Source organism: Molossus molossus, unplaced genomic scaffold (genome assembly GCF_014108415.1).
Source record: "Molossus molossus isolate mMolMol1 unplaced genomic scaffold, mMolMol1.p scaffold_m16_p_7, whole genome shotgun sequence".
Classification (NCBI taxonomy): domain Eukaryota; kingdom Metazoa; phylum Chordata; class Mammalia; order Chiroptera; family Molossidae; genus Molossus; species Molossus molossus.
Window position 1 is genome coordinate 17771194 of NW_023425401.1, and position 27366 is coordinate 17798559.

At 45.3% G+C, this 27366-nt stretch overlaps 1 protein-coding gene across 1 annotated transcript in view; it reads right to left on the minus strand.

Annotated features, from left to right (window-relative positions):
* Window positions 1–27366, minus strand: part of DNAH11 (dynein axonemal heavy chain 11) — a 293033-nt gene that overhangs the window by 191488 nt on the left and 74179 nt on the right. Inside the window, 3 exon segments of the mRNA XM_036246718.1 lie at window positions 1696–1827; window positions 17141–17374; window positions 20128–20277. Of these exon segments, the coding sequence (XP_036102611.1) occupies window positions 1696–1827; window positions 17141–17374; window positions 20128–20277 (516 nt within the window).

The following is a 27366-nucleotide window of genomic DNA, read 5'->3' on the forward strand; positions in this document are numbered from 1 at the left end:
TCTTGCATGCTACAGCAAATTGTAACTGCATCTAGATGGCTGAATACTTAATAAGAAATATGTGTGTAATTAAAGTCATCATGTTGAGAAGGCTTTTACTGTAAACGGCATCCATTTGTTCAAGCAATGCTTTTCCTCTTCGCATGAATCACCCCAGGACATTCGATCGCTTTTGTAACCTTAGATTCATAGCACTAAAATCAGATGGAAAAATATAACCTCTATTAAAACGACACATCCTCCATAATTTCTGAAAGCTGGAAGTAAACTATACTCTCAACAGTCCATTCTAAAACCAGTCTTCTTTCAGTACAGAGGTTCCCACTTCATTTTTTGTTAAATCAAATAACAGCATCTTTTTCCATTGCTATTCCTTACTCTCTTACTCAATCTTATCCATTCTTCTTCCAGTTGAAAATATAATTCCAGTCTCTTTCAAAATACATGTGACCTTAGGATTTCTGAGGAATCCATTGATGTTACCAAAATTATTGTCTACTAATTTGTCTGATGTCTACAGAAGTCTCAACATTGCCTATTAATGTGTATTAGATTATCAGAAATGAGACAGTCAGTATCTCTTTTAGTATAAAATAAAGGACATATTTTAAATCATAATTTATGCTATTGCAGGCAAATCATACTGACAACACATAATAAAATATGTAAGAGGTGTGAGGTCATATTCAAAGTGTAGTTATCAATGGTTCATTATCAAAATGAGAATACACAGTAAGTGGCATTTTGCAAGGATCAGTTTTTGAATTAGCAGTTAAAGAACATTATTCACTAATGGTCCTTAACCTGGATCAAGAACTATTTTTAAATGTATGGATTCCACAAAGAAGCACTGGCTTGCACTTTGTGGAGAGAATTAAAATTCATTTTGATTTAAATAACTTCAACAGAAAGCATTTCACAATATATACATGCATTCAGATTGTCTGGTTTTAGAACCACCACCACCCAAAACAGCAAAACCAAAGGGATTTGGAGGAAGTAGGTGAAAGGCAGGATATATCAATTCTGTTCAGTGGACAATCATACCTGGCTTTTACAAGTAGGCACCTATTTTGGAAAGGGGGGGGGGATTCTTTCACACTAAAAAGTACCAATCTCTAAGAGACACACAGACTTTTTCAAGGGATAAAGAGGTTAGTAAGGCACCGAAAGGATTAGAAAATAACTTATTTAAAGGAAGTCACTTAGTCTTGAAAGGAAAAGGCAAGGGGTGACCAACATTTCTCTTCCTTCGAAAGGAAAATAATCAAAGGCACACAGAGATGGTTGAAATGACACAGATGGTCCAACTACCAGCTGGACAAGGCACAGAGGGGATAATCACCGGCCGGTGGACCAAGGTGAGTGGGTACAGAGGAGGCGGGAGACAGAGATGAACATGGTGACGTCTCAGGCTTCTCTCATCCTGGGTTAATTTTTTGGATGATCTGGATCAGAGGCTCCTGACTTGACAAAACCCTTTGGGGATATCATTTGGGATAACTCTCCCGAGAATATATTTGCTAACTCAAATCAAACTCACCCAACGTAAGTACAACTAACCTTTGAGGACTAATTAAAACACACAAACCTAAAAAGAAAAGCAACAAGCGATTTTCTTAGAAGTACTCCTGACAATAAACACCACTTTCAGGAAACACCATAAACTCCATGAAGTCCCTCCGAACAACTTGCCTTCTGAGAAATAAGCTTCGCCACCACATCTCTGGCGTGGACGTCTATGGTGCAGATCGTCATAATCTTCTGTCTGTCTCCAGGCAGGAGATCGCCCAGCAGAAGTGCAATCAGTGCGTTCAACTGAGAAATCTGGAAGGAATTGTTTACAAAGAAGGTAAGGCTTACAATCCAGAATCTAACAGCCTCATGGTCTTCGTGTGTGTCAAGAGTCCCTTAGTTTACCAAACAATTTCAAGTGTTATCCCAGCTGGCCCTCAAACAACCCCGGGGGTAGATGAAGGGAGGGGTGTTATTAAGCTAATGAGTTTAAGTGATTCGGAGACTGTTACCTCCTCTGAGCTGAGATAGAGAAGTGCACCTGTGGGTGGACGAAGCCCGGGAGAAGCGAGGTCGGGCGGCACTGAATCACGCTTCCCCCCAGTGATGATGAGGCCACAGCTCCGCTGGGAGCGGAAATGACTAAAAGCTCTCGGAGGCCCGGTTGAGCTAACCTCTGTAAAAGTATAGGAAGAGCTAAATATCAAGGGTTTCGTTCTTTTTTTTGGTTTGGGGGGTTTTCTTGCCTAGGAGATAGTGATGATTAATGAGAAAATATTTAAAATTCCAGCTGAAGACTATCACGCGTAATTCTTCTTATTCGCATTCCTATTCTTATTTAGGTCCATCGATTTGTCAGATCAGTGCTTTTCTTCTTTAAATGAGTTTTTATTGATTTTTTTAGAGAGAGAGAGAAACATTGATCCGTTGCCTCCTGCACGCCCTCTAGTGGGGATCGAGCCAGAAACCCAGACATGTGCTCTGACCGGAATCGAACCGGGACCTCTCAGTCCATGGGACACCATGGGACGATGGCCAACCCACTGAGCCACACCTGCTGCCGGATCAGCCTTTTCCAAATTACTGGTCTCTCCCTAGAAGGGAGAGGAAGGGAGTGGAAGGGAAAACGTGGCGTGGCCATAGGAAGAGTAACGTGTTGTTTCGTGACACTGTTTCCATTTCTGACTTTTGAGTGTACACACATATGTGTGAACTTGGTCTGATATGAAATATTTCTTCTTAACTGTGGTCAGAAAGCTTTGGAAGATACTCTCGTACGTGACCACTGTGTTAGCAAACTTATTTACACAACACATTGCTGCCTAACTCAAGGCTTATTAGCCCCCCCGCCAAAAGTCTTTTATTTTTGAGTAGCATATTGTAAACCAATACTGTCCCCTCTCCTTTTTCGCTCTGCAGAGGACAGTCAGTTACAAACTCATCTCCTGAGAGGGTTGGTAGTAGGTGAGTGTGGTATCACCAGAGGCTCTCAAACCTTCAGTCAAAAACCTGTTCCCTACAGAGCTATCATCACATCGCAGAAACACCCAACGCTGCGGGCTTCAGAGGATTATGAAAGGACAGGCAAGATGAGCAAGCAGGCAGGGTGAGCGAGCAGGCAGGATGAGCGGGCAGGCAGGATGAGCGGGCAGGCAGGAGGAGCGGGCAGGCAGGATGAACGGGCAGGATGAGCGGGCAGGCAGGATGAACGGGCAGGATGAGTGGGCAGGCAGGATGAGCGGGCAGGATGAGTGGGCAGGCAGGATGAACGGGCAGGATGAGTGGGCAGGCAGGATGAGCAGGCAGGATGAGCGGGCAGGCAGGAGGAGCGGGCAGGATGAGCGGGCAGGCAGGATGAGCAGGCAGGATGAGCGGGCAGGCAGGATGAGCGGGCAGGCAGGAGGAGCGGGCAGGCAGGATGAACGGGCAGGATGAGCGGGCAGGCAGGATGAACGGGCAGGATGAGTGGGCAGGCAGGATGAGCGGGCAGGCAGGATGAGCGGGCAGGCAGGAGGAGCGGGCAGGATGAGCGGGCAGGCAGGATGAGCAGGCAGGATGAGCGGGCAGGATGAGCGGGCAGGCAGGATGAACGGGCAGGATGAGCGGGCAGATGAGCGAGCAGGCAGGATGAGCGGGCAGGATGAGCGGGTAGGATGAGCGGGCAGGCAGGATGAGCGGGCAGATGAGCGAGCAGGCAGGATGAGCGGGCAGGATGAGCAGGCAGGATGAGCGGGCAGGCAGGATGAGCGGGCAGGATGAGCGAGCAGGCAGGATGAGCAGGCAGGATGAGCAGGCAGGCAGGATGAGCAGGCAGGATGAGCGGGCAGGCAGGATGAGCGGGTTGGGGTGGCGGGCAGGATGGCGGGCAGGCAGGAGAGCAGGCAGGATGAGCGGGCAGGATGAGCGGGCAGGCAGGATGAGCGGGCAGGCAGGATGAGCAGGCAGGATGAGCGAGCAGGCAGGATGAGCGGGCAGGATGAGCGGGCAGGCAGGATGAGCGGGCAGGATGAGCGGGCAGGCAGGATGAGCGGGCAGGATGAGCGAGCAGGCAGGATGAGCGGGCAGGATGAGCGGGCAGGCAGGATGAGCGGGCAGGCAGGATGAGCGGGCAGGATGAGCGGGCAGGATGAGCGGGCAGGCAGGAGGAGCGGGCAGGCAGGATGAACGGGCAGGATGAGCGGGCAGGCAGGATGAGCGGGCAGGATGAGCGGGCAGGATGAGCGGGCAGGCAGGATGAGCGGGCAGGCAGGAGGAGCGGGCAGGCAGGATGAACGGGCAGGATGAGCGGGCAGGCAGGATGAGCGGGCAGGATGAGCGGGCAGGATGAGCGGGCAGGCAGGATGAGCGGGCAGGCAGGATGAGGCTGGCAGAGAGATGAAGGGCAGGATGAGCGGGCAGGCAGGATGAGCGGGCAGGATGAGCGGGGAAGGATGAGCGGGCAGGCAGGATGAGCGGGCAGGCAGGATGAGCGGGCAGGATGAGCGGGCAGGATGAGCGGGCAGGCAGGATGAGCGGGCAGGATGAGCGGGCAGGCAGGATGAGCGGGCAGGATGAGCGGGCAGGCAGGATGAGCGGGCAGGATGAGCGAGCAGGCAGGATGAGCAGGCAGGATGAGCAGGCAGGCAGGATGAGCGGGCAGGATGAGCAGGCAGGATGAGCGGGCAGGCAGGATGAGCAGGCAGGATGAGCGGGCAGGCAGGATGAGCGGGCAGGATGAGCGGGCAGGCAGGATGAGCAGGCAGGATGAGCGGGCAGGCAGGATGAGCGGGCAGGATGAGCGGGCAGGATGAGCGGGCAGGCAGGAGGAGCGGGCAGGCAGGATGAACGGGCAGGATGAGCGGGCAGGCAGGATGAGCGGGCAGGATGAGCGGGCAGGATGAGCAGGCAGGCAGGATGAGCGGGCAGGCAGGAGGAGCGGGCAGGCAGGATGAACGGGCAGGATGAGCGGGCAGGCAGGATGAGCGGGCAGGCAGGATGAGCGGGCAGGATGAGCGGGCAGGCAGGATGAGCGGGCAGGCAGGATGAGCGGGCAGGATGAGCGGGCAGGCAGGATGAGCGGGCAGGCAGGATGAGCGGGCAGGATGAGCGGGCAGGCAGGATGAGCAGGCAGGATGAGCGGGCAGGCAGGATGAGCGGGCAGGATGAGCGAGCAGGCAGGATGAGCAGGCAGGATGAGCAGGCAGGCAGGATGAGCGGGCAGGCAGGATGAGCGGGCAGGATGAGCGGGCAGGCAGGATGAGCAGGCAGGCAGGATGAGCGGGCAGGCAGGATGAGCAGGCAGGATGAGCGAGCAGGCAGGATGAGCGAGCAGGCAGGATGAGCGGGCAGGCAGGATGAGCGGGCAGGATGAGCGGGCAGGATGAGCGGGCAGGCAGGATGAGCGGGCAGGCAGGATGAGCAGGCAGGATGAGCGAGCAGGCAGGAAGACAAAAACCACAGCACACTCAGTTACAGGGAGGGAGAATGTACATGCCCGGCACTGACTGAGCACATTGTCTGTATCATCTCATTTAAATCTTCACAACCATTTGTTATTATCCTAATTTGGCAGGTGAGCAAACAGAGTCACAGACATAATAACCACATTATCAGTCAGGGGAGGGGGAATTCAAACCTAGGCGGTCTGACGGGCCCTCACTGGCCATATCACACAGATTCTCTGTACCAGCCTGCACAAGACTGACCACCCAGCACCTTCAAAGGTGACAAAACAGCAAACACAGTGCAAAGCTGGTTCAAGGAATCAAAAATATGCACTTTAGATATTCAGCATATACCACAGCCCCATAAGCATGAATCTACTTTTAATATCTCACACCTATAAAATGTAGTTATGTTGTAACAAAAACAAAGGTGATCATTGTTCGATGTTCAATGTTCATCACCCCTACGGCTCAGGTTCCACGGAGAAAAGGTCTGTCTGTCCTGTTCACTGCTTTGTCCCCAGAACCACTGAGGACCTAGATGTCAAATAGCAGGTCCTCACTGAGTTTTTCCAGAAATAGCTAAATGAATGTACCAGGCACAGGTAAGTTTCTCAAGAAAATTTACACAGGTGTGGGATAGAAAAGAGGTGTTTGGCTTTGGATATTTTTTCATCTGGATCCAGATATCCCGTCTTCACAATCTCAGATCTTACACCAGCACCAGTGTTTGGTTACAAAGGGTGGCTGTAGCAACAGTGATGTCTTAGACCTTGTAAGAACACGTATCTGTCCGAGTGCTTTCTCAGCGTTGTTTTGCCAGAGCCCCCCTACAGCCTGGGATTTCTCCATTATTGATTCCGTTTTTCACAAAAGTTCAGTCACATGAAAGATGATTAAAAATATAGCTCATCAACATTATCGGCACAGCATCATATGTTGGGGATCTCATGCTGTCTCTCAAGATTAAACCTACTCCAAAAATGTTCCTCTGTAAGTAATAAAATTCTATACTCACAAAAATAAAGTTATAAGATGTCTGTATCACTTGGGCAGTGTCATCAGGCAGCAATTACTACAACTGCATGCAAGTTTGTGGTCTGTGGCATGTAAACCACACCTCGGCAGCTTTTAAAATATATACACCCTATCATATAATCAGCACCTGTTCTTGCCCTTCATCAAAGCAGTGTCCCATGATTTTCTACCAGATCAAAGATGTTTGCCTCAAGTCAGATACCCAGTAAGCCCTTTGAAACCCAAGTGGCTACCTCCCTGGTGCACCTTGGCCTTCAGCTCATTCATGAGCACAAAGCCTTCCATGACCGCCACCCCCCCCTTCCCCACCTCGCATCCACCCAGCGTCACTGGCCTTCTCTCTGCTCCTCCATCGTGCCTGCTCCGAGGCCACGGAAACGGTTTCATTTGCCTGGAATCCTTCTCCCTCTGACTTTGTACGGTTGGCTTCCTCTCACCATTCGAGCCTGAGCTCAGATTTGCCTTTTCTGACGGGCCTTCCCTGGCCATCTTATGTACTATTGCCCCCTACCCGGTCATTCCACATGTTTCTGTTTTAGTTTCTTCGTGGTACTGACTGGTGTCCTATCATCCGATTATTTATGTATTTCCCTGTTCACTCTCTGTCTCCTCTACTTGACTGTAAGCTCAAAGGACCAAGGCCCTTAGCTGCCTTCTCCAGCACTACATTCCCGTTCCGAGTGGCCAGCAGAAGGCACGTGCTCAGGAAACACGTGTATGCGTGAAGGGAGAAATGAACAAAGGAATGACAGCAACAGTACCTACCAGAGCAACACTTTCTTGTCTCGTTCGGTCATTCACACACGACGCATGCGGTTCCTGTTCCCAGGGTTTACAGGCCAACGAGGAATGCGGACAGTAATTACAATTGTTTTGCTGGGGCAAGGACAGCGTACTATGGGAACACACAGAAATGGGGTCTTGCCTAATCCAGGGCTCGGAAAGACATTTTAGAGGGAAAGATATTTATTGCTAAGACCTAAAGAATGAGTGTACTTTCGGTTGCAGAGCATTTAGGGTTGGCCAGCCAGAGAGGCAGTGTTTCAGCCACAGGAAGCAGCCTGTGTGAAGGCCCAGGATGTAGCGGGCAACCTTGTCTGGGAACTGGGAGTCGTGTAGAATGTGACAGAGGAAGGGACAGAAGGTGCTGGAGGAAAAGCCTAGGGCCAAACACGCAGGACTCGGCCAGCTCACTGGAGTCTGAGGAGGTGTGGCTGAAGGGTTTTGGAAGGTGGAATGATGATTAGATTTGTGTTTTCAAAAGATGTCTTTGCCTTTAGTGTGCTGAATTGGAGGGAACTAGACCAGGAAACAGACCGGAGAGGAGAGCACCCCAGTCGTCCAGGTGAGAAGGGGGGCTGGGCTGGGATGTGAATAGTGGTGGGAAGCTGAGAAGAGAGCTATTCGGGCAACTGAAGGTTCAGATCTTGTCTGAAAGATGGACCGAAGGGCCGTCCAGGATGAGAAGCCGTGAAGAGTGTCTGTGCATTTTCCTGAACGTGGGAACCCTGGAGACGTGGGGAGAATGTTTTCCTTGCGGCAGCAGAATCGTTGGGGTGTCACTAGCATCAGGAATGGCAGATTTCCCAACCTAGGGGCACCCAAGCCACTGGGGCACGCCGCTGGGCGGGGCCCCTCTGTAGAAATGTTAACCGCACTCAGCAAATCAAAGTGAACACGACAATGCTATAGTACCGTGGGCGTCAGCCACCAAAGTCCTCAATCCCTTTCCAACGGGACATAACACAAAAACAATGTTCTTCTTGTTTCAAAACAATAGGAACTAGGACCTCTAATCCCACCAATGTGTCAATGTCAGCAGTGGAAGAGACAATGGCGTTTTATTTCCACCAGCTAGAACGAAGGAAACCGCAGGAGAGACCGGGCTCTGTACTCATCCATGGGACCAGGGCCTGTGGAACCCCACACCTTCCTTTCCCGGGTTCATGTCCCACTTCCCTCTAATCACATTGCTGAAACCCCAGCACACCACTGAGCAATGAACATCGGAGACTGTGAGCACGATGATCTGTCTTGACACTAATGGGAAGGATTCTAATGCTTCGCCATTAAGCATGATTTTCTCTGCAGGTTTCTGAAAGATATTCTTCAAGTTATAAAGTTTCTTCCAAATGCTCGTATGAGAAAAGGAAAAGGTGTAAAATCAATCCTCGAAGCTCCCACCTTAAGTAATTTGAAAAAGAGGAGAAATTAAACTCGAAGTAGAAGAAAGGAAGTAATTAAGATAAAGCAGAAATCAGAGAACCATAAAACAAAAGATGGAAAAAGCCAAAGTCAAAGATTAGTTCTTAGAAAACATAAATAAGATCGGTAGACACCTAGAAAGCCTGGTGATGCAGGACGTCAGATCTTTCAGACATGCCCAGGATAATGTCAAGATGCCCACGTCAACTCAGTTTGAAAACTAGAGCAGGGTGGACAAACTTGATCTGGAAAGAGACAGACAGTAAGTGCTTCAGCCTTTGCAGCTACGTGGCCTCTATCATGACTCCGCTTAGTTGGTAGCGTGAGGCAGCATGAAAATGGCCAGACGTAGGCTGTGGGCCAGACTTGGCCAGTGGGCTGTCATTTGCCAGCCACTGACTTTGATGAAATGGATAAATACCTTGAATAATACAAATATCCAAAACTGACTCAAGAAAAAAAGACACAGAAAAGCTACATAGCAGCATATATGGAAAAGACAGCAACTTATAATTCTAAAGTGTTCCTCAAAGAAAATTCTAGGCCCAGAGAGCAACACCGGTGATTTCCATCATAAACTTTCATAACATAGATGAGATTGTAATACTTTCCAATTCCTTTTAAGACCATAACCTGATCCCCAAACCTGACAAAGATATTATAAAATAAAAGGAAATTGTAGGCAAGCATCCCTTCTGAACAAAAATGCAGAATTCCTAGACAAAATATTAGCAAATAGAGTCCCACAAAAAATATATACATGTGAAGTTTATTTCAGAAATGCAAAGTTGGCTTAGCATTTAAAAATTCACCAGTGATCACTTCATAATGTATATATGTATAATCTCTATGCTGTAAACCTGAAATTAAAATATTGTATATCAACTAAAATTGTTTAAAAAATTCACCACAGTAATAGAATAAGAGGCAAATCTCGCCCAGCTGGTGTGGCTCAGTGGTTGAGCTTTGACCCATGCACCAAGAGGTCACCAGTTCAATTCCCGGTCAGGGCAAATGCCCAGGTTGTGGGCCTGATCCCCAGTGGGGGGCGTGCAGGATACGGCCAGTGGATGTTCTCTCTCATTGATGTTTCTATGTCTCTCTCCCTCTCCCTTCCTCTCTCTAAAATCAATAAAGAAATAATTATTTTTTTACAAAAGAGGCAAATGTCATGAACATCTCAACAGATCTGAAGAAGTTCAATGCCTCTTCAAGATAAAAACTCTCAGTGCATAGTAATAAAAGGGATTTTCCTCTAGAAAGGACATCTACAAAAACCTATAACCAGTACCATCTTAGTAGTGAAGCATTAAATTTTTTTTTTTTTTGGTAAGTCTGATAATAGGCAAGGATGTTTGCTCTCACTATTTCTATTCAAAACTGTACTGGAGGTCTTAGCCAATTCAATAACTCAAAAAAAGGAAATAAAGGGCAAAAAAAGAATGGAAGACAAGAAGTACAACTGTTATTATTATTATTATTATTATTTTATCATCCTCACCTGAGGACATTTTTCCATTTTTTGTTCAGGTAGAGTGGGAGGGAGAGAGAGGAACAGAGAGAGAGAAACATTGATGTGAAAGGGACACATCGAGTGGCTGCCACCCGCACGATCGACCAGGGCCGGGGACAAACTGCAACCGAGGTACATGCCCTTAGCGGGAACTGAATCCGGGTCTCTCTGGACCGCAGGCCGATGCTCCAACCGCTGAGCCAAACCAGCCAGGGCTACAACTGTTATTATTTACAGATGATATGTTTATGTACATAGAAAACCCTATGAAATTACTAAAACAGAACGCTGCTAAAACTAGCAAGTAAATTTGGCAAAGTCCCAAGACACAAGGTGAATATTTAAAAATCAATATATTTCTATATAAGAGCCACAAACACTGGAAAATAAAATTTTAAAATCAACTACCATAGCCCTGGCTGGTTTTGCTCAGTGGTTAGAGAGTCAGCCCATAGACCAAAGAGTGTCGGGTTCGATTACAGTCAAGGGTACGTACCTTGGTTGCGGTTTGGTCCCCGACCCTGGTCGGGGTTTTGTGGAAGGCAACCAGTTGATGCGTCTCTCTCACATCAATGTTTCTCTCTCTCCCTTCCTCCCTCCTTACCTCCCTGCCTTTCTCCCACTCTATCTGAAGATAAATGGAAAAAAATATCCTCAGATGAGGATAAAAAAAAAAAATTAACTAGCATAGCCCGGCCAGTGTGGCTCAGTGGATCGAGTGTCGTCCCATGGACTGAGAGGTATCAGTTCGATTCCCAGTCAGGGCACATGCCCGGGTTGTGGGCTTGAGCCCCAGTGTGGTATATGCAGGAGGCAGCCAATCTGTTTCTCTCTCACATTGATGTTTCTCTCTCTCTCTAAAAAATCAATAAAAACATATTTAAAAAAAAATTAACTAGCCTATGTTTATAGCATCAAAACATATCAACTATCTAAAAATAAGTCTAGTGCCCTGGCCAGTTTGGCTCAGCGGTTAGAGCATCGGCCTGCGGTCCGGAGAGACCCGGGTTCGGTTCCCGCTAAGGGCACGTACCTCGGTTGCGGTTTGTCCCCGGCCCTGGTCGGTCATGCGGGTGGCAGCCACTTGATGTGTTCCTTTCACGTCGATGTTTCTCTCTCTCTCTCTCTGTTCCTCTCTCTCCCTCCCACTCTACCTGAACAAAAAATGGAAAAATGTCTTCGGATGAGGATAAAAAATAAATAAAATAAAATAAAAAATAAAAAAATAAAAATAAGTCTAGCAAGAAATGAACAAGATTGCCTTGGCCGGGTGGCTCAGCCAGCTAACATGCCATCCTGTACACCGAAGGCTGTCGGTTCCATTCCTGGTCTGGGCAGTGAGCTATTATCTCACACCCACTAGAATGACTGTAATGTAAAAAGACTGACAACACCCAATACTGGCGAGCATATGAAGCAATGAGAATGCTGTCCCTGTTGATGGGAATGTTACAATGGAGACCTGTTTGGCAGTTTCTCAAATGGCTTAACATATACCTCCCCTGTGATCTGACCATTTCACTTTCAGGTATTTACCCGGAAGAAATGTAAAGACATGTCTACGAAAGACTTACATGAAAATGTTTTAAACAGCTCTGAGATTTTACTCTACTTGCACACTAAGTTGGCCTGCCACAGATTCATGGATGCTGGCAGAAGACAGAGAGACTCCTGGGTCACAGATAAAAGACGGTTTATTAGTCACAGCAATAGCACTGAGTAATATCAGAGTATCAGCATTTGCACCAGTCCCTGACCCCGAACTTTCAAAGGATAACCTGAAAAGAGACACATGATGTTTGTACACACAGTGAGTTGTGTTACAGGGCAGGAACCCTGAGTTTAGGGAGCCCAAACCTTTTATAAGAGACAGTAAGCATGCCTGACCTTTGCGCCGTAGACAGACACTGTCTTTATCTTACAAGGATGTTCGCTATACAAGCATCTGTGCAAAAATGGTCTAGAACAAAGGCAGTCAGTCCCTCTGCTCGAAAGATGTACAAAATGTGAGACCCACAAAGGATTGTTTCCCAACAGTGTTAAATTAAAAAATCCAGACCAAAAAATGGATATGCTAATTCATGAGATAGGCAAAAGAATTTTCTTTTGTTCCTCATTATTGCCTGCTTTTTGTTATCAAGGTTATTAGAACTTCATAAAATGAGTTTAAAAAATCTTTCCATCTTTTTCTACACTCTAGCACTTGATATAACATGGTATTTTTCTGTTCTTTAAATGTCTGATAAAATCATTGAAACAGGGATCTGTTTAGGGGTATGCATCTTTAACTATCTCAATTACCAATTAAAATATTTCTGTGGTTACTGGTCTAGTCAAGTTTCCCAACTCATTTTGAATCAATTTTAGAAACAGTGTTCATAGAAAAATCATTCATTTAATTTAGATTTTCAATTTAAATCACAAGTAGTGTTACACAGCCTTTTAAAAATCTCTTTCTCATAGAGGTTATATTTTCTTTCCCTACCCTTTTGTGGTTTTTGCTTTGTCCTCTGAACTGCAAATCTTTGTCAGTGTTATAGGTTTGTTCAAAGAACCAACTCTTGGTTTAATGGGTCAGACTGAACTCAAATGGCATACATGAGTAATAAGCCCCTTTTTCTCATTACAAAGTTCTTGAGTTACCTCAGGATCTGTTCTGCTTCCAATTCCCAAACTGGGATTAGCAAACTACAGGCCATGAGCCAAATCTGGCTCACCAACTATTTTTATAAATAAAGTTTTATTGGAACCCAGCCATGCACATTCATTTAAGAATTGCCTGCGGCTTCTTTCCTGCGACAGCAGAGAGGAGTAGGTGTGAAAGAGACTATATGACCCATGAATACTAAAGTATTTACTATTTGATCCTGTAGAGAAAAAATTGGCCAACCCTTGCTCTAGAGTCAAGACATAGTGATGGCAGAAGTCCTCAGTAAATGTCTCACTTTGTTTATGAAGAATTTCTCAGGTTTTCTTCCTGGAGACAAATGCCTCCACTGAGAATCTCTTGGGATGTGTAAGACACAGAATTGATTCCTCAACAAAACGGAAAGGGAACCACTGAATGGGAGAACATATTTGCCAATAATACATCTGATAAGGGGTTAATCTCCAAAATATATAAAGAACTCATACAACTCAACACCAGGAAGACAAACAATCCAATTAAAAATTGGCAAAGGATCTGAATAGACACTTCTCCAAAGAGGACATACAGATGGCCAATAGACATATTAAAAAATGCTCTATGTCAACAATCAGAAGAGAGATGCAAATTAAAACCACAATAAGGTATCACCTTACACCTGCCAGAATGGCTACCATCAATAAATCCACAAACAACAAGTGCTAGAGAAGATGTGGAGGAAAGGGAACCCTCATGCACTATTGGTGGGGATGCAGGCTGGTGCACCTACTGTGGAAAACAGTATGGAGTTTCCTCAGAAAATTAAAAATGGAACTGCCTTTTGACCCAGCAATTCCATTTCTGGGAATATCCTAAGAATCCTGAAATACCAATCAGAAAGAATATATGCACCACTATGTTCATAGCAGCATTATTTACAATGGCCAAGGTCTGGAAACAGCACAAGTGCCCATCAGTAGATGAGTGAATAAAAAAGCTGTGGTACATTCACACAATGGAATACTATGCAGCTGTAAACAAGAAGAAACTCTTACCTTTTGCAATAGCATAGATAGACCTGGAGATTATTATGCTAAGCAAAATAAGCCAGACAGAGGAAGACAAATATCATATTATCTCTCTTATGTGTGGAATATAATGAACAAAATAAACTGATGAACAAAATAGAACCAGAGGCATGGATACATGGAGCATACTGATAGAGGTCAGAGGGAAAAAGGGTGGCGGGGAGGAGTGGGGGGGCTGGATGAAAGAAGGTAAAGAGATTAGCCAAAGAGTATATATGCATAACCCAGAGACAGAGACAACAGTGTGGTGATGGCCAGAAGCAGGAGGGCGAGGGCTGGGTTGAGGTGTGTAAAGGTGGGGGGATGGGGAACATCTGTAATAGGGTCAATAATACAAACAAATAAAAATTTTAAAATTATATAAAATATGAATAAAAAGCTGATTCCAAGTGCCCATCTTTTCTACATTTATTTATTTTATTTTTTATTTTTTTCCTTTATTAATTTTAGAGATAGAGGAAGGGAGAGGGAGAAAGAGAGAAACAAGATGAGAGAGAACATCAATTGGCTGCCTCCTGCATGCCCCCCACTGAGGATCTGGCCCACAACCTAGGCATGTGCCCTGACTGGGAATTGAACCGGCGACCTCGTGGTGCATGGGTTGATGCTTAACCACTGAGCCACATCGGCCAGGCTACCTTTAATTCTTATCACTGACCATGCACTCAAGATATTTTTTATGTTTCTTTAATCTGAGTCTGTAATTATTCTGGAATTACACTGGGATAAAATAGGCTTACTGTTGCAATCCTATTTTTTTATACGTTTGAAGTGTGATTTTTCTCTGCTTTTAGTTACCTATCAGTTCATTGTCATCTGTTATCTAACATCTAGGCATTCCTCAAATGATCCCATATGTCCAGAAACCTTATGGTTTTTATATAACTGACTTGTCATTCAGTATAATTTCTGATGAATGGAGAGGTAGAAAGTCTGTGCTCTGCTCCAGACCTTGTGGGTTCCTGCTACATCATGAAGCGTGAGATTATCAGATCACACGTTCTATAAAGGCAAAAAACAAACAAACAGCCCTGGCTGGTTTGGCTCAGCGGTTAGAGCGTCGGCCTGCGGTCCTGAGAGACCCGGGTTCGGTTCCCGCTAAGGGCATGTACCTCGGTTGCAGTTTGTCCCTGGCCCTGGTTGGGTCGTGTGGGTGGCAACCACTCGACGTGTCCCTTTCACGTCGATGTTTCTCTCTCTCTCTCTCCCTCCCACACTCTATCTGAATAAAAAATAGAAAAAATGTCCTCGGGTGAGGATAAAAAAAAAACAAAAAAACCCAAACAAACAAACAAAAACTTGTGTCAATATATGCTGGGTAGCTGCAGCCTTCAGAGGTTTCCCTACTCAGGTAATAGGACAAATGTCAACATGGTATCAATTTGTTCTTCTAAGAATTGTCAATCAGTGACTAAACGTGAAGGGGAAAAAATTGGCTCCACACAGCAAAATGAGAATCTCTTTCTTGTACATATAATGTAGCTGGGCCTTTGTGGTGGGGGAGGGTGGATGCTTAATGACAAAAGCTATATATTGCTAACTTTGAGTCTTATTAAAAGTACTCTGGGTAATGTCACAGCACACTAGCTATTAATTTTTTAAAGTCCAAAACGCCTCTGTCTCTTTTATTGATCATTTTCACACAGCTCAGTAAAGTGGAAAAACTTTCTCACCAGATCCCTAGCCTCCATAATACAATACATTTGCCAAGGAACCTTCAAACATGATCATTTAAATTTATTATATTTGTCACATTTTCAAGGACTCTGGCAAGGCAGAGTATATCCGAAATGCAGTATTTCTGCCTTTAATCCCAACACTCTCTAACATACATTCCCAACAGGTCTAGGGGAAAGCCAGTTCAAAATAATTATCTTAGATTACTTAACCGGCTATAATTTTGAAGTGAGAACTGAGGAAAGAAATTACTTGTTCGGGTAGTTCAATTATAGCCAACTTGAATCTCAGTTTTAAAATTAAGCTATTTTAAAGGAATAAAGTTCATTTCAAAAACTGCTCACCATATTACCAAGAGTAATTTAAATTAAAAACCAACTCCAGCCCGGCCAGTGTGGCTCAGTGGATTGAGCATCGTCCCATGGACTGAGAGGTCCCGGTTGGATTCCCGGTCAGGGCACATACCCGGGTTGTGGGCTCCATCCCCAGTAAGGGGCGTGCAGGAGGCAGCCGATTGATGTTTCTCGCATCAATGTTTCTATCTTTCTCTCCCTTCATCTCTCTAAAAAATCAATAAAAGCATATTAAAACAAAACAAAACAAACACACACACACTCTAGCAGATGGCTGCATCTATTTTTAAAGAGAAAAAAACTAAAGGGGTTGCCATTTAGATGCACACACTTCTCATGACCCAAACTACAGCAAAACTAAAAGGAATAACCAACACACTCTACAACTAAAAATTCTTGAATATGTTACAAGGATCCTTCACTATCCAAATCGATCTGCTTTTTAAGGCACCGAGTTCAAAGTCCTGCTACGAAGAAGCAGCGGGAAGTTGTGGGGAGCATTCTGAGTTCCGCCCACCTCGCCGTTTCCTTACAGATTGTGCAACTTGGCAAAGTCACTTAATATCTCAGGATTCAGTCTTCATCCATTGACAATGAGGACAGTAGACAAACTAACACTCCCACTCCTTCCCAAACCTAAAATGCTCTTAATCTATAAGCCACGAGAAAGGCCCTATCTCCGAACTGTTCCACAGCTAGTGCACCTTAAGACAGGGGCTGGGGGTGGGGGGGGTTTAAGGAGAGGTCATAGCATAATCGGATGAATAAAATGGAATTCAAAATAGACTATTTTGCAATGATGCTTATCTGTGATTTATAATGAACAGAAAACCATAAGACACGAAAACACTTGTTTTTGTTTAACAGTCACCCACCTTTCTTAAGCATGCACATATTCTCTAATAAATACCTGCTCAGCCTGCAAGGACGGAAAGAAATAGGCAAAGTACCCGGGTATGAGTGATACATTAGAGCCTTGGGGGATAATGGACATGACGGATGTTTTTTAAACCCATGTAGAAAACTAGAAGAACAACACAGGGTAGAAAATAAAGAGTTAAAGCCACTGATTGCTAAAATCTTCCTAGCACGGTGCCATGCACACAGAAGACACTCCATTCACGATAAATGAATGACTGAATGAATGAAGCTTACCTCTCTCAAGTCCCTTTAAGTCTCAAGATCACTGATCTATAAAATACCTGTTTTTTATGGAAATCCTTTAGGGCCGTTTCATAGCCTTCCTGCAGTCGGCTGAAGGCTATTTCTACGTCCGTCGTCCACCAGATTTGTGAGCTGGTCAGCGCAACTTGAGCTGGGAAATCGAAAATCCACAGTTCCCTAGGCTTCTCCTCATAGGCCGCTACGGCTTCCGTGATAGAATGCCGCACTGTTTCTTGCATGGTCTGTTCAAGTTTCAGAAGCCACGTTTCCACCTTTGGAAGCAAAGTGAAATGTTACAACACACACTGAACTCTGGAAGAGGTGCAATTCTCTCCTCTCGTGGGCTCCAAGGCCACACAGAGAGTGAGGCCGCAGCTGGATTTATTTTAAACTGTTGGGAAAACTAGAAAAGAGGTAACTCAGAGGAGAAGGCAAACAACGGATTGATGAAGTGTTCTTCCTACATGTACCCATCTATTCCTGGAGATAGTACTCATCTTTTTTCACCTACTGGCTGGCTAATAACTTCCCAAACCCTGCAGGAGGGATTTGTGATTATTCATTTTTCAGATTTGAAGACAAGGGGTTTCTAGGTGGAGATCCCTCTGGAAACACACGGTGTTTTGGGAAACCAAGCATTATAGCCATCTATGTGCTAGAATAATAATCTAGAGCTCTGGGGATATGGAAAATTGATTTTTTTAAGACGTATCTTTGGCTACATTTAAGAACTACTGAAAATTCTTTTATAAAATTGTCATAGTTCTTAGTATTAAGACAAGGTGTTTTCTTCAGCAAGTATCTTAATTATATTCCCTGCTGGTTCTCTTCACACTTGTCAAAAATTAGACAGCAGGAGAGTGTGAGAGAGAGGACAACTGCTGATGAATGAAAATAATCTTTGTTTTTAAACTTCAAGTTGATTTTGCTTCCACAAATATATTTCAGCCTGTTTCCCATGCTATGCCAATAGGCTCTGTTATATTTAGCCATATATGTTTCCATGGGATGATGTTATATAACATAAAGAATACATATACTATTTGCAAACAATTGACCGCACCAATAAAAATAGTGACTATAATAAATTAGTTCCAAGAACCACACAGGATGCTAAGATGGCAGGACCAGCTTCTTCCCTGCCTCTTTGAAGATAGCAGCATGCACCCCCCCTCCCCCAGCCTTTCCCTGGAGAACTGGGAAGGAGTGATGTGTGGTTAATGAGCTGGCGGCCTTCCCTACTGAAAGAAAAGGGAAGCAACACCCTCAAAATGGCCCAACATCCCACGAGCCTTCTCCCCTGACTTCAGAGCTGGGCCTCCTTCACATGCCTGAGCCCATCACATGCACATCTGGTCTAATCACAGCTTTAGGCACTAAGCACAACTCTTCAGTTCCCCAAGCAACACCTTCCTTCAGTGAGTCAGATGTCATCTGAGCATCTCCCAGATACCATGGCATCTATGTCCTCAGTCTGGCCACCTGTGCTCAAGAACTTTCCAGTCCCTTTGGGAAGACCAAACACACATATAAGCCAATAAATCGGCTCATGTTCAGATGATTACGCCAACAATGGCACTCCGTGTAATTAGAGAACTGAGCTCTGGCGAGGTCCTTACTTGACCCTCCCTGTTCGGTATTTCATCCACTTCTACCCAACCCCCTCTAATAACAATGACCACCTCCCACTAAAACTAATCATGTGTATGTCCATTTCTTCAATGAGACTAAGAGCTCCCCAAAATACAGGGGCCATGCCTTTTTCATTTCTGGATCCCCAAAACCAAACCCAGCATCTGATACATAGTAGGCATTCAAGAAACACTAGTCCAATAAAATATAAATAAATGAGCTAAATTGGGATGAACCAATCATAAAGGTGCGGGGGGGGAGGGGGAGACCTAAAGTAACAGCATCTTTTTATAAAATAAAGGCAATTAGAGGATGAATGTGGTATATGCTCCGAAGTATCTAGCACACGTTGCGGATACAGAATCAACTAGGACACTGTGAAAACTCCCCACATCAAGGGTTCTGTTAGTGACAACCACATCCGTCACCGGGTCTGTCCTCCTTCTGGGCCCTCTGCCAGTCGGCTAGCAGTCTGCTGGGGACAGAGCAGACAGCAACACACTTTTGTCAAGATAGTTTATGGTGACTTTTTCTAATCATTGTAATAATATCCTGAGGAGCCCAAGAGATAAAAAAATATATATTTTAATCAAAGTATTCTACCATCTGCTTCCTCTTCATTTGGCAGGATTTTTCTGGTATAATATTAAAAAGCAACAGAGAGGAATAAAAAAAAACAAAAACCACCTTTTTTTAAAAAAAAAGGTGGCCATCACATTTCTGCAAGGAACACTTTAAGGGACCCCCTGCCTCAACCGTGGATTAACCCAAGCTATCCAAGCACCATCAGACAGATATACAATTTCTCTAAGTCATCTGAAAACCCAGAGTTCTTTCCTCAATCATGAACCCTTCTTGCAGACCACCTTGAGAATATGCTTGAGGTGTGACTGCGACAGAGAGGACATGCTACCTTAAACCTCGTGCACATGGTAAGCAGAGGACGTGACATCAGCTTGATTTGCGAGCAGCCACTGACAACATGCACATCAGACCCCTGAGCCACAGCCCCTAAAACACGCTTTACCCTCAGGGAGGGAGGCACTGCTGTGCCCTCACCCCTGTCCTCTCCCAGCCGCGGTGACAACAGAACGCTTTGCGGGAGGCACTGCCGCTGGGCTGCACTGGTTTCTAATTCTGGGGTCCACTCAGTGGGTCTGTGACAGTCCCTCCTGTCTGGTTCAACGGCTAGCCTCTCCGAGACGCTGCGGGGGCTGGGAAGCCTGGCAGGGGGCCCTCTGCCACCCTGGACACAGGTGAACGAGGCTCTGAGCACAAAGCCAACCAGAGCCTGATTTCCCATGAGCTGAATTTTTCCCTTGTTCAACTCAGCCTTTAGAAATCATCCTGGAGTTCCTCCTCCAGCAGAGAAAACGTCACAATCAAACCTTACGTGGCCTACGCAGTCACACTCCGCTTGGAAGGGGACACACTCCTTCTCTTTGCTGGACATGCCGGTTGCTCTGTGGGCAGAAACATCCTGATCGTCTTCAAACTGCAGGTCTGCGATGCTGTCGAAGAGTTTGGAAAGGTGGCGTGTCACCTAAGACAAGGTGATTAGAAAAGAGAAGAGCCCTTCTTACTGGCCACCCAGTGACGATGCTACAGGAATTCATAAGACTTCACAGAGTTACAGCGTTGTCTCAAAATGCTCTTCTCCACAATCGTAATCATTTTAAACTCCAGAGTTTGAGATGACGCTGGTGGAGAAGCGGCCAGGCTCTTGGGTCACATTGCCAGGGTTGGGAGGTGAATGCTGACCACACAGTTTCCCGTTTTCTAGATGAGACACTTACCAACTCCTCCGTCTCCGCCACAATTCGATCGCAATCATCCTGCTGAGAATTTTGTGGTCAAGCTTTTAAAATTCTGACACATTATACTCATACGATAAAAAAGCTTATGGCTCAACGTCATGCTAAATGAAAGAAGCCAGCACAAAACACTGTAGTATTTCTTAAAATACTGTATGATTCCATTTATATGAAAGGTTCAGAGCAGGTCAATCCATAGGAACAAAGCAGATTGGTGGTGGTTAGGGTCCGGAGGGAGAAAGATATACAGGGTGACTGCTTGCTGGGTGTGTGTTTTATTTGGGGATGATGAAAATATTTTAAACCCAGGTAGAAATGATGGTTGCACAACACTGTGACTGTACAAAATGCCACCGAATCATCCTCTTCAACATGGTTAACTTCATCTTATGTGAATTTCATTGCAATAAAATAAATAAATAAAAGGTGCTGATAACCAGAAGGTGGTTTAGAGTTATACAGCCCTCACCAGCATATAGGTGCCACCTCTGTAATGAGCTTTTCTTAAAATATAGTTTAATGACACTTGATAACTATCCCATTAGCAGCTTCTAGGGACCGGAGCAGCCCGCCTAAATTCCCAGCGTGACAAGACCAGCATCAGTATTGGCAAGGGACATCTTAAGGGACTTCTTAAGGGTGATTTAATCTTCAAAGCTCTTAGCCTTCACATCTTTGCTGTATTTGCAGTTTCAGTATTAAACAAAATCACAGCAAGAAATCTTCTGAGTTTAAAACAGATGAGTTTTTGAGACTCTCCACTTACTTGAAACCTAGACAGAGTAGTCACCGATGATCGCTGCTCAGGTTATCATTCTCTCCTCCATCCCTGGACATGACCCCAAGGACATTTATACACAGAAAGTACCGCCAATAACCTAACAATTCACTGTCACAGCTGAAGGAGCCAGGAAGTGCACAGGTGTTTAATGGCTTCTGCTGTGTAATGGGCCTAAATAACAATCAGGTGGAAAGTTTCAGGATAAAGGAGACCTCAACCATCACACACCCTCACACAGCACTGCTTTGGTGAAAAGAGTTTCAAAAGAACTTCTAGGCCTGTCATCACCCAGCCGGGGACCAGGAAATGCAACCCCACAGTTTGAAGGTCTCCCACCGGGTATAACTGGCAGACACAAAGTTGGACATTTTCACCTGTCGTCCATGTACAGCTTCTGAGAGAACAGAACTGGTTTGTAAACTAACGTGGACCCTGTTGTCCTCAAATCTGTTCCATTTCTAATGAGATCTCTCTCTTGTTGACACAAAATTAAAAATCCTTCCTCCTAGTGTGGTGTTTGGAAAGACCTTTGATTTGACAATGAAAATGAATCCATAAAAACAAGTGCCTCATAGGCGCCTCTTCGTTTTTTGGTTAATCCTCACCTGAGAATATTTTTTCCATTGATTTTTTGAGAGAGTAGACAGGAGGGAGGGAGAGGGGGGCGGGGACAAGGGAGGAGAGAGAGAAACATGGATGTGAAAGAGACACAGTGATTGGTTGCCTCCCAAATGCACCCCAACCCAGAGCCGGGAACTGAACCTGCAACGCAGGTACGTGCCTTTGGGAATCAAACCCACAACGCTTTGGTGGGGGACAAGGCTCTAACCACTTCACCACAATGGCCAGGGCTAGGTCCCTCTTTTTTTTTTTTTTAATTTTTATTTTAATCCTCACCTGAGGATACCTTTATACTTTATCTTCAGAGTGGGGGGGGCGGGGGAGAGAAACATCAACATGAGAGAGAGACATCGATTGGTTGCCACTCACACGACCCCAATCAGGGCCGAGGATGAACTGCAACCGAGGTACATGCCCTTGGCCGGAATCAAACCTGGGACTCCTTGGTCCGCAGGCTGACGCTCTAACCACTGAGTTAAACCAGTCAGGGCTAGGCCCCTCTTCTTATCTCACTAAAGAAATGGCAAGGGACATTTTAAAAAAATCATAATAAAGGCCAGTAACCTCATCGATATATTAAGTAGGCGTCTAAAAGGTTAGCAGCAAACACTGAAATGTTGTTCCCTCAGGGTACAGTTTACAGCCAATGGTGGGTGGGACCTACACCCACCAGTGACACCAAGGCTGGGACCAGGAGTCACAGATTCCATGGCCGGCGGGACACCACACTTATGAGATTTCGTATTTGGATCTCATAACATTAAAGTGATATTTCATGTTAATCCCACACAGTAGTCACCCTGATTTTGGTGTGCAACTTGGCTGAGGAAAGAATTCCGATAAAAGAGCTGCAACAGGATCCCACGCAGTGTCGATATATTTGCAAAATAAAAAAAAATTACATAAATTGTGATACAACTTGTAGCCCACAATATATTAACAATGTTGCAAGGATAATCAAAGATAACCCCCACTGGATATATAATGTATGGCACATTTATTTAAAATTCAGAGTGTCTATTTTCTTGTCACACCTACATGCCCGAGTCCTTTGGGTATCAGGCAGCCTTTACCCAAAGGTCCATTGAAAACATGACATATTCCTAACGTGTGTCCAGAAGAGCTGCTCTGACTTGGCAATTTCTGTGACACACCACTTGGTGAGCAGCCTCGTCCGTGCTGCTCCGTCCAGGTAGAGACGACGACAGGACGGCCCAGGCCATGACCGTCTTCCGTGCCTTTTCCTGTTGCTGCTGCCTCTTCCCTGTTCCTTCCTCTTCCTCAGCCCCAGCCCAAGCTCAAGGGCACCCCTCCAGCTCTCTACTTCCTCTAAAAAAGCTAGGATTGTTCACTGATTTTTATTTCAACTGAAACGCATCCGTTCTTGCAAGCTGTCCGTGAACCACTTGCACCTGGAGCCTTTTCCCCGTAACTGTCTGAGGACCACACCTTGTCAGAGCAGGTTTGACACTGAGTGCTGAGCCCCATCACCCGATTCCGCACTTTCTGTCCCTAGGTGCGGCCTCGGGCCCGCCCCTTTAAGGCCAGCCGTGCTCCTCATCACCAGTATTCAGCCCACTTCTCGCAGGACCTTCCCAAATGCCAATATTTACAGTCTATTAAAGGTATCAGTTTAGTGCCATCTGTCTCATCACTGCAATTTGGAGGATTTCTCAAAAGCAAGTTGGCAGGTTTCCTCTTATGTAGATTTGGGCCGGTGCCATTGAAGGACATCTTCCTTCCTTCCTTCCTTCCTTCCTTCCTTCCTTCCTTCCTTCCTTCCTTCCTTCCTTCCTTCCTTCCTCTTTATTCTTCTTCCTTCCTTCCTTTCTTCCTTTCTCTTTCTCTCTCTTTCTTTCTTTCTTTTCTTTCTTTCTTTCTTTCTTTCTTTCTTTCTTTCTTTCTTTCTTCTTCCTTCCTTCCTTTCTTCCTTTCTCCTTTCTTCTTTCTTTCTTTCTTTCTTTCTTTCTTTCTTTCTTTCTTTCTTTCTTTCTTTCTTCTTCCTTCCTTCCTTTCTTCCTTTCTCCTTTCTTCTTTCTTTCTTTCTTTCTTTCTTTCTTTCTTTCTTTCTTTCTTTCTTTCTTTCTTTCTTTCTTTCTTTCTTTTTTCTTCATTGATCCTCACCTGAGGATATTTTTCCATTGATTTTTTTAGAGTGTAGATGGAAGAAAGAGGGGGAGGGGGAGGTGGGAGGGAGAGAGAGAGACCTCGATGTGAGACAGACACATCGTTTGGCTGCCTCCTGCACATCCGACTGGGACCAGGGACGGGACCTGCAACCCAGGTACATGCCCTTGACTGGGAAGTGAACTCGAGAGCCTTGGGTCCTCAGGCCGATGCTCTGGCCACTGAGTCAAACCATTGAGGGCTGAAGGACACTTTTTTTTTTTTTTTCATTTTTGTTACAGATGTTTCTCCTTTTTCCCCCACTGATTCCCCCCTCTGCCTCCCTCCCCGCCCTGTCCCCAGTTTGTTGTCCATGTCCACTGTTCATGCATACATGCATATAAGTTCTGTGGTTTATCTCTCCCCCACCATCCCCTCTTCTGGGGATTGTCAGTCTGTACCCCACCTCCACGTCTCTGGGACTACCCCATTCCTCAGACTGTTATGTTCATTATATTCCACAAATAAGTGAGATCATATGATACTTGTGAAGGACACTTCTTGATGCAAACGTTAAGCACTTCTGAGCGTATACATGCTCGATCTTGTCACTGTAGAGGATGCAATGTGGCCTCAGTTTTCACAGCGCAGCCACATTGAAACACGCAGATAGAAACAGGTGAAATTAATTTCAATGTATCTTATTTGACCCAACATATCTAAAATGTTTACACTATCACATGTAATATAAAAATCATTAATGAGATCTTTTACATTCCTTTCTCCAGAGTATGTTTTTGAAATCGGGTGTGTATATTCATAGCCTATCTTCATTTGAATTTTTCATCAGAAATACTTGATCTCTATTTAGATTTCATAAAATATACAGTTGCAAAGTAGATTCACACACCCAAGTAATTTCAAGCACGTTTTCCAATTGCTGAATCAAATATTCGTTTCAAATTTTAAATTAACTAAAATGTATTGGAGTTAAAAATTCAGTTTCTCAGTTGTCATAGTCTAACTAGTTTATAAGCCAAATATGCGTAGTTCATGGTGACTCCGTCAGACAACAGAAGTTCAGTTGATCCCATTGAGAGTCTGTGTTTACTAACTGTGCCATCACGGAGAAGCTTTGCTAATCGTCATATAGCAGATGAGGGAAGAAAATGTAATACTCTTTCAGGACAAAAAAGATCTTGCAAGTCATTAGGCATCGGTGGCTGAGGACATCTGGACTGCACAAGGCTGTCAGTATTTTAAGGCTCTCTGGCAACCTGGAGAATACAGAGGAGTCAACTCACATGACTCCGTCGGACTTTAACCACAACACTAGTTCACTTGAAAAATACAAAAGGATGTTTTTGTAAAAGGGGGGCGTGTCAAAGAATGTTAATATCGACTCATGTGTGACTTCAGACCAACTGTACATAACTATTTAAGTTTGTATTTCCAGAAGCATCTACCAGAGATTTTTAACCCCTGAGGTTACACAGTGTCCATGCCCACTGTCCTTTAGATAATCCATGCCATTGGAAGGTCAGGGGGAATTTGGGGAGGAGAAATCTTGAAAACTTGCCCTTAAACTCGCTTACCAACAGCTAACCATCACCGAAGGCATTCTAGACGCACTGATTTAATCTTGGTGGCGTTCCAACTCGGGCGTCTCCTCTTGGGAACTTCTGCTGACGAGACTGGAGGCCGTCACGACATCAGACCTCCCTGGCTGATACGTGCAGGCTGAGCAAATTCCACAACCACCTGCAGAAACCCTCGCGTTAGCCGACACGCTTGCATCGAGCGTGGCGGGTGGAGGAGGGGTTCTGAAGAATTCAAGCCATTCACAAGATGTCAACAGGGGTTATCTGCCCACAAAGGGCGTCTTTCCTGGGGACCCTGCATTCCACTGCGGTTGCCGTGTTAGTATCTCAGTCACACTACCGGGAGCCGTCAGGAATGTTGGCACAGAAGGCAGAGGGGGACAAGTTGTGCCTGGTGGTCCGAAACCGATTCTGATATTGAAAAGGAAGTTAAAAGAGGGTAGTGAGGCCAGGCTACTTGGCGTAATTGCCAAACGCATTAACTATTCTGCGGTAAGTGACCAAGAATTCAGAATGGGCCTCAACTCTGCAGAACCATTCAGGGGAGAAAGTTGACTGTGCCTCATAGTGGCTCGAATGGCCCTTGTCTCCGTCCCAACACGTCAGCCCTCAGTGGCTGTGTGCTGACCAGAGGCAGCTAAACGTTTTCCTAGTTATGCACCTTCAGGGACTGTGCGACAGCATTTTATATGAATTTGAATTGTTGAAAGTTTAGTTAGTGTAATGAAAAGCTCTCAACAAAATCAAATTTTGGACAAAGTTTGAAATAACATAAATCTCAAATTTTCAAAAATATAAAAAATCTAATCTTCCTGAAGCTGGCAGGTAAGTGAACGGTAGACCACGTTGACACTGGAGCCACGTGGTGGACCTTCTCAGCCGGTGAGCGGAAATGACCGCGTCCCTTGTGTGCACCGTGCAGACCGCTGTGGGCTCTCATCGCCATGGTGACGGGCAACCTGGGAGCTCCCTGAGCTGCGATTTCAATATTCAGCTTCATTATAATTTGCAATCTTTTTAATGTCTTCTACTACCTAGTCATTAAGTCGTACTACTACATAGTAGTAGTACTGAGCAATGTACCTGATATTCGAGAATTTATGATTAAAACGCTAGGAATGAGGTAGGTGAGTGGACTACCACAATTAAGTCTCGCTGATATTAGAGAAGATAACACTAAAATATTGAAGAGATGCTGTGCAAATAAAAAGAATGATTTAAAAGATACTTCTTTTAAGTTTATTTAAAAAAAAATTCCCTGCGCCCTGGCCAGTTTGGCTCAGTGGTTAGAGCATTGGCCCATGGACCAGAGAGACCCGGGTTTGGTTCCCACTAAGGGCACGTACCTCAGTTGCAGTTTGTCCCCAGCCCTGGTTGGGGTCATGTGGGTGGCAGCCAGTCGATGTCTCTCTCACATCAATGTTTCCCTCTCTCTCTTCCTCCCTCTCACTCTATCTGAAGATGAATGCAAAAATGTCCTTGGGTGAGGATAAAAAAAAATTCCTTCCCTGGCCTGTGTGGTTCAGTGGATTGACCATCCTCCCATAGACTGAGAGGTCCCGGTTCAATTCCCGGTCAGGGCATATGCCCAGGTTTGGGGCTTGATTCCCAGTGGGGGGTTGTGCAATAGACAGCCGATCAGTGTTTTCTCTCACATTGGTGTTTCTATCTCTGTCCCTAAACAAAATCAATAAAAACATATTTAAAAA